Source organism: Nelumbo lutea, chromosome 2, assembly GCF_056320005.1.
Source record: "Nelumbo lutea isolate HS-2025 chromosome 2, American lotus-T2T, whole genome shotgun sequence".
NCBI lineage: Eukaryota > Viridiplantae > Streptophyta > Magnoliopsida > Proteales > Nelumbonaceae > Nelumbo > Nelumbo lutea.
In genome coordinates, this window is record NC_142685.1 from 73,706,868 (window position 1) to 73,719,417 (window position 12,550).

The following is a 12,550-nucleotide window of genomic DNA, read 5'->3' on the forward strand; positions in this document are numbered from 1 at the left end:
AGATCTCCCATGACGCCTTGCTCTGATACCAAGTTGTTGAGGGCCCGGGAATAGGATCTCGTCACGGGTCAGTCCACGGGGAAAACCTCCTGTTTTCCCTTGTTCCTTCCTGCTCGTGATGAACCTATCTTGGCGCCTTTGGTGATTTGTCCAAGAGATCACCAACTCTCCTAACTCACTCTTGACTAAATAATTTGATATCTCATTCAATAATGGGGTCTCCTTAAATAGGAGATTACAAGAGTCCTAATCAAGGGGAGTCTCCTTGCTGAATAGGGAGACTTCCAGTTCTATCTTGCTAAGGATAAGATAAGCTAATCCTAATCTGATAAGCTACTAACAAGATAAGATAAGCTAAGCTAATCCTAATCTGATAAGCTATTAACAAGATAAGATAAGAGATAAGAACAATAAGATAAGAACAAGCAAAATGAGCTAATCTAATCTAGATAAGGCTGATGTTGCCGAACTGGGTAGGATGAGCATCACTGAATCCTTGCTGCTGTTGGCGGTGGGCCCGGAGCCTGTTGCTGCCGGCGGCGACGGTACGTCTTCCCGAGGAAGGCGTCCATAACATACTTTCTCTATGAATCCTATGGAATTTGTATTCCCAAACCCTGAAAAGATGCCTGGCTTCTCTCATTATATATTTGAACTGCCAAGGCCCCTCACTCCCAGTCCTGAGCTAACTAATAATAGTCCTTGAGCCTCCTACCAACCAGCTGAAGTGCTGACAACCATTCAAAACAAAATCCTCTAATAGACAATGATTGTCACATGTTGATTTCATTTGAAGTTGTATTTCCATTTTAATCTAATTTCTAAGTCATGTTGCATCTCTGAAATTTTCCAATCATATTTTAGACTGTGCATGTCTAAGACTCCATTTCTACAACTTCAATATATTTCACAAGAAAAGACATACCTTATTGTTCTGGATGCATCAAAGAATCAATCTCCATGTTAGCCTCCAAGTTCCAGCCTCTGTCATGATAAACATATTAGTTCCATGCTAATAAACTAAATTCAAAAGAAGAAAAGAAGATAGGTGACACAGGTGGGATAAAAGGAAAGGAAGGTGAGATAGGTGGAAAAACTCAAAGTCAATTGGGGTAAGGGTAGGGAGCCAGGAGAGAGAAGCGCGAGAAAAGGGAATAGGTAGAAAGGATCAGAAGTAGGGATTGTGAGTTTTTGGAGGTAGAATGAAGATTCCAAGTAGGAATGTTAGAGGCCTGGGTAGTGCAAATAAAAAAAAATTATTAAAGAAATAATGAGAGAAAATTTGGAGGTTTTATTGATACAAGAATCAAAAGTACAGAAACTTGACAGAAGATCGTTGAGAAGCATTTTGCGCGGCAGGGGTATCAGTTCGGCCCAGGGGCTCCCTCTGGTAGGGATAGTCACCTTATGGAATCAGTGGAATGCTTAAAGGAGTTCATAGGCAGACTCTCTGTCTGTTAATCTACGAAGTGTGAATGACAATTTTGTGTGGGTCATGACATATTTATGGGGCCAATTTGTACAGGGAAAAATATGAACTATGGGAAGAATTGGCAGACATTAAAGGGCTCTGGCAAGGACCTTGGTGTTTGGAAGGGGATTTTAACGTGATTAGAAGTACTGAAGAGTCTAAGAATCCAAGACAAAGGATCACCACAAGCACAAAAAAGTTCAATGTTTTTATAAAAACCTTTGGGCTTAAGGAAATTGAGACTAGACAACCTAAGTTCACTTGGTCCAATTGTCAAGAGAACCCCATCTGCTTAAAGTTGGATAGATTTCTTGTTTCCCAAGATCGGGAGGCCCATTGGAGAACTTGATAGGTAGAACTCTGCCTATGCTACCTTGGACCATTGGCCTATTTTCCCCAGCCAAAAATTAAATGGAGGACCGAGGCCCTTCAGGTTTAGAATATGTGGCTAACTGTCCCAGAGCTTGTACATAAGGTTAAAGAGTGGTGGGAGCAGGATAGTCCCCAAGCTGATTTGGAAGGAAGCAAATTGAATAAGAAGCTTCAGAATTTGAAAGGAAATCAAGCTTGATTAGTCAGATTGAAGTAATTAATAGAAAAGAAGTACAGGGACATATGGAAGTAAGAAATAAGGAGGAGAGGGCAATAATGAAAAAAGAGTTAGAAGCCACCTAAATGAGAGAGGAAATGACTTTAGAAACAAAAGTCAAGAGAGAGATGGATCAAAGAGTGGGATGGGAATACACATTTCTTTCATACCGTTGCAAATGGAAAGAGAAAAGAACATTTATCTGCTGGTATTGGAGGGTACAGTTATACACCAGGAAGAAATAGCAAAGGCCCTAGTGGATCGTTTTAAATCAAGTCATAGAAAGGCCAGGGGTAGAGAAATGGAAATTGGAGGGTGTAAAGTGGCCTTCCCTGGATGGCATACTGAGCAGGGATCTAGAGAGAAGATTTGAATTGGAAGAGATAAAAGAGGCAATTTTTACTATGATCATTCTAAGGCATCTAGACCTGACGGTTTCAATTTGGCTTTCTATCACGACTGTTGAGAGTGGATATAAAAGAGGATGCAATGAAAGTCTTTGAGGAATCCAATCATAGAGGATTCATTAGTAGGGAAGTAAATGCCACTTTCATTGTTCTAATCCCTAAGAAATCTGGTGCCTGTCATCCAAAGGACTTTAGGCTAATCAGTCTAGTAACAAGTCGATATAAACTTTTAGCCAAGGTTCTCTCCCTTTGGTTAAGAAAAGTTCTCCAATCAATTTTCTCTCAGTTTCAAGGAGCTTTCATTCATGAAAGACAAATTTCATATCAATGATTATCACAATGAATGTGTGGAGGAATTCAAGAAATTAGGGAGAAAGGGTATTGTTTGCAAGTTAGATTTGGAGAAAGCCTATAATTATGTGGATTGGAAGTTTTTGATTGATGCTTTGAGAAGGTGTAGTTTCGGTGCAAAATGGTGCAAATGGATTAGAGGTTCTCTGCAATCTTGTCATTTCTCAGTTGTGATACACGGGGTGTTTAAGGATTTCTTTGGTGCTTCAAGAGGGGTGAAGCAAGAGGATCCCCTTCACCCCTTTCTCTTCACTATCATAGCAGAGGTCTTTAGCAAATTGATTTTGAAAGCTGATGAAGCGGGACTGTTGAGGAGTTGGAGAATAGGAAGAGATAAAGTGGTGGTATCACACCTTCAATTCGCAGATGATATCATTATATTTTGTGAGAGTGACGGTGTGGAAGGGGAATGGGTGGGGGAGTTAGGTTGTCTATGAAGCAAGTGGCCAACTGGCCATTGAAATACTTAGGACTCCCTCTTGGAGCAAACCCTAGATCCCTAGCCTTTTGGAATCCGGTAGTGGAGAGGTTTGAAAAGAAGATGACAATGTTGAAGAGAACCCTTATTAAGTCAACTCTAGCAAACCTTCCGATCTATTACCTATAGGTGTTCTACATGCCTCAAGCAATAGTTAAAAAATTAGAGAAAGTAATGAGGGATTTCTTATGGGAACCGGGTGAGAAGAAGACCAATTCAGAGTGATCTGAAATTGAACAATGGCTTATGGCCTACCTCCACTCCACAATTTGGATATCCCCGAGTCCTTTAAATGAGCTTCAAGATATAGGCTTTGCAGAGTTTGAGGAACAACTTCGGCATTGCTTCAGCTGGATTCTGTTTGTGTGTATGGCCACAAGGTTAAATTAAGTAGATAGTGGCCTTTGGTTAATTCAGAACAGGAATCCCTACGCTTTGATGGTTGGACATCCATTAGGAGGGGTGCAAATGAATCAGAACATGATCTGATCCTATTTTTTCGGATTCAGATATCGCCATTTCGGATCTTCGGATCAGATCGGATAATAGGATCTGAACAGAAATTGGATCATATTTGAATCAACTCATCACCCCCCATCCGATCCAAGATGAACCAATCTAATATATTTATATTATTTATTTATTTATATAAATATATAACACACATATATATGTTAATTTATTTATAAATATGTTATTTATATTGCATTTTTGTAAATTTGTTATATTATTTATTTTTTACAAAAAAACATATATATATATATGATGAAAATAGTTGAAAGATACTTGTATTTTTTGTTTTTATTTATTTAAATTGTTATATTTTATTTTCTTTTAACAATTTACTTTTTCAAAAAAAATTAAATTGGATCTGATCAGATCTGAATATCCGACTTCCTCATCGGATTCGAATTCAAATCAATGTTTGTGAGATCCGATCGGATCTATTGTTCATATTATCAGATCGGATTCAGATATAGCCTTATTCGAATCTGATCTGATCCATTTGAGAACTTCTAGTAACCTACTTCCCAGGATTATTTGAGAACTTCTCAACAAGTGTCAGTAAGTCCCTCCTTGCTCCTACAATCCCAGAATCCAGGTAATATTGTTCTGCCTCCTTTCCTCAACCGTAGAGGCAGAGCCAGGAATTTTCTTTTGGGGGGACCAAGTTGAACAAGAAAATGAGATAGGGAGTTGATGAGGTTGGGTTTGGAGAGAAATGGGATAGAAAGGTTTGGATCTATTACAGATATTTTTAAGAAAAATAAACAATTTTTTTTTTTTATTTTAAGAATTCAGGCAGCAGTGATTTGGACACTTTAGGAGGAGAAGAAGCAAGGAAGCTGTGATAGAAGGGATTATGATAAAAGTGGCACATTGGGTTAAATCCTTGAGTGTATTTTCAGATCTCACCTTTGATGAAGTAATCAGGAACAATGTTGTCAAAATCTTACAATTGATGAAAGGATTCACAATTTGAATCAAGAATTCCAATGGTTTCGATTCGAATCTTATGTTGGAATTATTTTCTACAAAAATCATGAGATTTTTGTTTGAATTCTATGATTTGATTCATAAATCTTACGATTTCTACAATTCACAACAATTTAAATAATTAAGAATTAGTTCTCTACTTTGTTTTTTCTTTGTTTATATTTAGTTTTGCCAAGTGAGATATTTTTAAAACCCTTCCTAGAAAATGATTTATTTACATTATTTAAGATTAGAAATTGAATTTATTTTCTATATATGTAGGTTAAAAAAGCCATTATATGTAGATTTGTTTGATTTTTAAGTCAAACTTGATTACATCATCTTAGGTTTTCTATTGTATAAGTGGTAATTCTATTGTTTTTTTGGTAAATTCTATTGTTTTAAGTACATATATGGTAGATATAGATTAAAAATAGGGTAAAGTCACTTTCCTATATATATTTAGCCTTTTAATATATCTATATTTTTTTGACAAGTTTGTAAAAAATAGAAATAATCATACGATTCACGATTTGATTCAACTTTCTCTATGATTTACGATACAATTACAATTTTCAAAACATTGAACAGGAATTGGGGTACAATTGTGACCTCATCAACCTCTAAAAAGAGTAACTTTAAGGGACTAGGCTCCTCCTGAACAGGAATTGGGGCAGCTTTGGAATCCAAGCCCTTCTGGAATTGGAGGAGTTCCTCAAAATTAAAGTGGGGAAATTGTAGGTACGCTGTCAAGCCATATTGGAACAGGATATTCCACAATGGCAGAATTGAGTGCAGTAATGTTTAGGTTGCAAAAAGCAGCACAAATGGGGGTGAGAACGCTGATAGTTGAAGGAGATTCTAAACTAATGATAAGCTGGCTGAAAAAGAATGAAAAAACCCCATGGTACTTCAGAAATGAAATCAAAAAGTGGAGAAGACTGTCGAGGAACATGTGTCTATCAGTTCAGTGGATCCCAAGAACAGCCAACTGTTTGGCTGATCCATTAGTAAAACAAGGGATTAATAGGGCACAATGTTTCTAGGCTCAGTTGTAAACTTCGAGAACATTTTTCCTGGGTTAGACTGAAATCACAAAAAGGGTAGCCGAGGCAACCCAAAAGTTGTAAATTCTTTTCTCTTAATTAATGAAGTTTATATTGCCAATGAAAAAAATAGAACATTAAATGAAACAATATACCACCTCTCTACAGCTTCTCTCTTTAGTTCTTCGATCTGATTTTCAATACTAACACATGCTGCTTGAATCTCTATGTTTTTCTTACAGAGTTCCTTCCATTGTGTAGACAAGGCATTAAGCTCGACTGCAGTGTTTTGCTGTTCACATCCAGAAAATTATTTACTATAAAGGCATACATTACAATGTAAGGAATTGATTATAGGCCTTAAGCCTCCTTACTTGATGATAGTTCCGTTCTCGATTCACAATTTCAATTCTATCTTCATATTGCTGAGTGGTTGCTTTCATCCTGAAAAAGATCACAACATTGGAGGTCAACAAAAACTAAACATGACAAGTGGACAATATGGTACAATATTTGAAGTTGCATTAGGAGCTCTGAACATAAAATTGCAATGTGATTTTTTTGGATGAAAGTGAGTTACAGTTGAAGGAGAATCAAATGGTATAGTGGAAGAGTCAAGACAAAGGGAATCATGTCACATCCAACATGCTCAGAAATATCAATTCAAAAGTTAATTTGCCCCATTAGCCATTGACTGTTAATATGGAGTTCATGAAAAGCAAAATATATACATCCTTTGCCTTCTTTTTTCTTCCTTTTTTCCGGATATCCAAAATATTACCACTTATGTCTTAAGCTAATAGGATAAGCATCAGTAATTGCCCTTCCAGTTTGCACCTCTGAAAGTCCAACATATATTTGAATTTTCTATTAACAGTAATTGGACTTATTAGTCGCACAGATAAGTATATACTTCACTCTTTTAACATTTAAAAACCATCATAATGACAAGAATTCCCTTTCCCATATTTAAAATGAACAAACAGCAATACCCATCCCAATCAACAACTCAAATATGACAGTTCAATCAGAGTTCAAAGTTCAGACGGACTGTTCAAACATAAAATAAGCTTTTATCCAAATAAGACCTAAGACTTCAGAGATATCAGACTTTGCACTTCTAAATACTACATTAGTAGGGCATAGATGTCTCAACAGTAATCTAAGTGTGTTCAAGGTTTTAGTAATTTAGAAATCTCTAAGGAGGTGACAACTAGCTACGAGCATGAGGTGTAAACCCATTATTTCTTGCTAATAAAGAAACCGTTGACGGGGTTAATAAGTAGGTGATTAGTGACAACTCAAATGGGAATTGCTAAGCCACAAAGAAATGTCCAAGTCCATATAAGAAGATGCATAGTTTAAAATGTCAATGTTGGTGGAAATGTCACTCAAATGAGAACTGTTACCACTTGCTTTTATCCTGCCCCTTTGCTACAGCTATCTGCTTTTGGATTTCTGCACTCTTTGGTTGCAGGTGGTTTTTTCCAACAGAAGTTTCTTAGTTGTTTGAACACTCAGCCCTTGTTCGGCAATCAAAAAGAGGAAGGTTGATGTGGAGGTGTATTAGGGCAACTTCCCTATGGACAATTTGGGAAGAAAGGAATACTAGAGTTTTCTACAATAAGGAGAGAAGCCTTTCAGAGGTCAAGGACTGCATTTTGACAAGGGCAATACACTGGCTGAGAACAACAAATCTGTTCAGTCTTTTTTCTTTTGATGACTTCTTAAGGAACTAGTTAACAGCGGTTAGTAGTTCCTCCTCAAAGAAGAGTTATGGTGAAGTTTGGAACCCTCCTCCTGAGGATTTTGTTAAACTGAACTTTGATGGGAGCATCCAAGGTAACCCTAGCCCCTCTGGCATAGGAGGGGTTTTGAGAGATAAGGACAGCACTGTTTTAGCTTTGCTCTCAAGCCCAGTGGGTTTGGGAGACTATTAAAGCAGAGCTACAAGCTGTTTTAAAGGGGATTCAGCTTTCCAGTCAACTTGGTGTAGAAAGATTGTTAATTGAAGGTGATTCCAAGATATTATGGATTGTTGCTGGATCCAGACTTGACTGTTTGTGTTTTAGGGACCTTAAGAAAGTGGTCTGGTTAACAAGGAATATGACAGTGAAAATCCAATGGGTAAGAAGATCAGTAAATGAGATGACTGACGCTCTTGCAAAACAAGGGGTTAACAGGGATTCTTTATTTTGGGCTCCTTTGTAATTGAGTATAATCTCATTTCTATTTGGTTAGAATGTAATTTTCGATTAAGAGTGAGGTTGCATCTTGTGCTTCTCTCTGGGATACTTGTAACAGATCTATCTTTTGATTAATGAATGAATTATCCAATCATCAAGAAAAATATAGGAAGCATGTCAGAAATGTTGGAAATATCATATGGAAATATTGCAAAAACTATAGGCATGGTGGAAATATTGTGAAATATGCAAAAATACATAATGATATTTTATGAAGTGATAAAAGAAGTGTACGCCTTTTAAAAATTATCTTGTTCCAAATCATTAAACAAAGCTAAGAAACTAAGGTCATAATAGACAAAATAATACATTATGAGGTTGTCCTGTAAACCAAGATTGAAAGCTACAAGATAGAATGGGTTCAAGCAAAATTTAAACTCATGGAAAATGCAAATGATTCTAATAGGTTAACTAAATAATCTATTACACAAACAAGCAACTAATATTTAATTTCATGTTTGAAAAGAATACCGAGTTGGCTCAAAGTGGTAATCATGTCCATTAAGTGGGTAACAACATTGCTACTCCACGTATCTACAATATTGTCACCAACTTATGTTATAATACTATCTCTTGTACTTAACATAGTGCTAATAGTGTTTACAGAGGAATATATTGATTCCAGTAAAATTTTGTTCATAACCATGGAAATAGAAATATGTCATGGAAGGAAATTTATGCACATTTTAAATCATAACTAGATGTTACTATACAGTCTCATGGGTGAAGGAAATTAACTTAAGTTTGTTTGCTATATCAGTGATTTTCAGAGAAGAGCATGAAGGAGGAATGTAGGAGGAAAGAGAAAACCTGGGTTTCTCCCTTCCATAATGGGTTTGTGGACATGGTGACAATGGATTCATTTTCTTAATGGGTCTCTAAATCATGGGTCCCCATATGGGTATGGGCCCTATTTATAGTGTTTTGGACCTCCATTTTTTAGAATCTTCTTATATTCTCTTTTTACCTATTTTGCCCTTGTACTTTTTTTTGGTAATAAAATAAAATTAATTAAGCTTAAATAAGAGATACAAGAAAGATGACCAGAAGTCACATGAGAGGGAAAAGAAAAGAAAACAATCAAAACCCCAACATCTCAATAAGATCACCAACCAAAAAAATCCAAAATCAAAACCACACTCCCCAGGTTGGACCCAGAGACCCAAACCAGAGAAAAGCAAAAAAAAAAAAAAGACCACAATAACCGAGCTCTTCACAACTAGACCTCTTACAACAACACATAGAAAACAACCAAGAAGAAACTCCCTTAACACATCCAAAGAAACAACAAAAAATAGAATATTCTACTTTCTCTTTTGACCCTTCTTGTGTTTCAATAATTTTTTTACTTGGTCCGGTCCCAAATAACCCTCCTTTTAGTCTAGCAAAAAACACTTGACACCAGAACTAGATGATGCTTTTTTTTTTTATGTTTGAACCTCCTAACTGCTAGAAAATCCCTCATACATTCCAAAGAGTCTCTAGTCTCGTTAATTCTTTCCAACTCCAGAACCAAATTCTTCTTGAACAAATGATCTTATTTTTTATCAGAAAGAAAATTGGATTATATTAAAATGATAATCTGGATATTACAATGACAGGGTGTATTCACACATAAAGATTCATTCCAATCCTATCAAAGATACAAGATTTACAATGGTGTCCAAAACAATTGCTGCCTATATACCCCTTGCTTTGCGAGAGTGTCAGCCATTCCATTTGCTGTCCTTCTGATCCACTTGAAAGTTATGTTCAGATCCTGTGTGATGCTCTCAATTTCCCTAAATTCATGCCTATAGATCCATGGAACAAGCTGCTTGCTTTTGGCCCAAGAAATTATCAGCTTTGAGTCTCCCTCTACTTCCAAAGGCTGAGATCTTATTCTTTAGCAATTCTTAACCCTTGTAGTGATGTCATTAGTTCAGCCTTTAGTGAATCTCCCAACCCCAGAGATTCTGAGGAAATACCCAATACTTTTCCTGTGCAATCCCTAAATATCCTCCAATACCAGCCATTCCTGTGCTTCCCATGGAACTACCATCAAAATTTAGATTTATTTTATTAGCTGTTGGGGGACACAACTCCATAAACGCTTTTTTCTTCTCTTTGGATGAAGATGCCACTCCACTTCATTCACTGAGAATTCTTGAATAGATCAAGTGTCTTTATCCAATGTGCAGTTCTGATTTTTATGGCTTCAAACAATTCCTCTTTTGATCTACTCTTCTCATTGAAAATCCTCCCAAATATTCCACACTGCTGCAGCCCTAATTGCTTTCCACATAGTTCTTCCTCTCTTCTTTGGTTGCTTTAGGAAACTTGGGCTGAAAAGGCTTGCTACATCCTATGGAGAAGACCACCTGCAACCAAAAAGAGAACAACAGAGGTCCCAAACACAGCACAAAAAGGCAAGAAAGCAATAAATGAGATAAGGATTCACCACTTGCAAGGCAAAGGAAGCACATGTGAAGCAATAAGATTTTGTTTGGCCTTCTTTTTTGAAGTATATCAATAGTGTTTTCCTTTCCACAACAGACTTCCTAACATAGAGCCTGAATTTCAGGTGGGATAGACTTGCTCCAAATCTCTCTCACATGGAAATTATCACCCATATTATTGGGCTGCAAGAGAGAATTAAGGAAAGAAGCACAAGTAAAAACCCCATTGGGTGTACTAGACCAAACTCTAGTGTCCTCCACTGATTGATCCAGAAAAGTTAGCTGAAGTTTGTCCAACAGTTGATGAGTTGAATAAGTGCCTCACATGCATTATCCCTTAGACCCTTTCTAAAGCCAAAACGCCAACTCACACTTGAAGAAGAGAAGGTGGCAAATCTTGGTATAGGCTGTTGTTTGTAATTAAACAATGAGAAAAGACTTGGAAAAGCGAATTGAAGGGGGATTTCAGCCAGCCATAGGTCTTCCCAAAACAATATTTTGGTCCCACAACCCACATCATATCTAATGAAATTAATGAAAGTTATGTATATCTTCTGTATTGATTTCCATGAATGCTTTCAATTACCTTATGCCAAAGTGTGTCACCTTCCAAAGGAAACCTCCATAGACATTTCCCTAAGAGTACAGTATTTCTACAAATTAGGTTCCCTATTCCCAATCCTCCCTGCTCCTTTGGATTACTAACTTGCTCCCACTTAAAGCTGCAACTTGGGTCGGGTTGGCCCAAACCTAATCCTAACCCAACCCGAAAATGTCTGGTTGGGTTGGGTCAGGTTGATGCTCGGGTTAGGGTTAGGGTTGAAACTTATGAACCAGACTTTACTTCCAGTTGGGTTAGGGTTAACCCCTCGAACAACCCAACCCAACCCGAACCCAACTCTAATAGTACATATCAGATATAAATATATTATATATATGATATATCATATATTGATTTGTTTATATGAATGATAATTGCATAGCCCCATAATCACTTCACTTAATCCTAATTAGAAATGCTAAAACCTTAATAACATATTTTATGTTTTTGAATATTTTATTCTTTATCTCTTCTTTGTTTTACCACACAGCTTGCTGCCCATAAAAGATTTATTATAAGTCATAACTCATAATAAACTATAGTCATTTCAAACACTTTTTTTTTCTGCATTTTGTACTTAAAGAACCAATAAAAACATCAACAAACAAATACTAATAAAACATAGGACTAATATATGTAGTGAAAGTTGATTAAGATATGATATTAAGAAGTTCTACAAGATTATAAGGGATCGGAAGAAAGTTGGGTTGGGCCAAACCCGAGTCCAACCCAACCCAAAGTTGACTTTGCATTGGGTTGGGTTGGGTTAGGGTTGAAGGAATTTAGTTAGGGCTAGGGTAGGGTTGGGTAGGTCGGTTTGAAGGTCGAATTGGTTAGGGTTAAGATTGGGGGTTTAGAACTTAGGGTTGGGCTACGGTTGGCCTCAACCCAACCTAACCCGGCCCGACTTGCAGCCCTACTCCCACTTCACCAAATGGTCCCTCTTCTTATCCCCTAGTTTCCAAAGGAAATCCCTCTTTTCTCTAATTGACCCACCACTTTAACTGGAATTCTAAGGGTGGAAAGGTGGTACATGGGTAGGTTAGCTAAGGTTACCCTAATCAATGTTATCCTCCCTCCCAATAAAATGTAATTCCTTTTTCAATAGTGACAGCCTTTTAGTGAATCTCTCTACACCGGTTTCCAGAAAACCTCTAATCGTGGGTTCCCCCTAATGGAAGCCCAAGATAATCCAAAGGCCAATTCTTTACCTCACCCTAGAATCTTTACCCACACTCTTATGACTTCATCAAAAAAAAAAAAAAAAACTCAAAGGTAGCCATGAGTTCCTTTAAGTTCATCAAGTCATTTTGATTACCTCCTTCACAAAGCAAGATTATATCATCTACAAATTGCAAGTGGGAAACTATCACCTCATACCAGCCTACCTTCCAACCTCTAAATAACCTTTCCTTATCAGCCTTCACAATCATCCAACTTAATACAT

General features: G+C 37.0%; 1 protein-coding gene across 2 annotated transcripts in view; it reads right to left on the reverse strand.

Annotated features, from left to right (window-relative positions):
* MOS4 (modifier of snc1,4) overlaps window positions 1-12,550 on the reverse strand; it is a 53,583-nt gene that overhangs the window by 13,818 nt on the left and 27,215 nt on the right. Inside the window, exons 4-6 of one of the 2 annotated variants that reach the window (XR_016107430.1) lie at window positions 6,193-6,262; window positions 5,974-6,110; window positions 926-984 (exon numbers count right to left, since the gene is read on the reverse strand). Coding sequence is in view for 1 of the 2 variants with exons in the window: in XM_088970818.1 (XP_088826944.1) it covers window positions 927-984; window positions 5,977-6,110; window positions 6,193-6,262 (262 nt within the window). In the remaining variant the exon portion in view is untranslated. The remainder of the gene's footprint in view (window positions 1-925; window positions 985-5,973; window positions 6,111-6,192; window positions 6,263-12,550) is intronic. The other variant, XM_088970818.1, reaches the window with a different exon arrangement.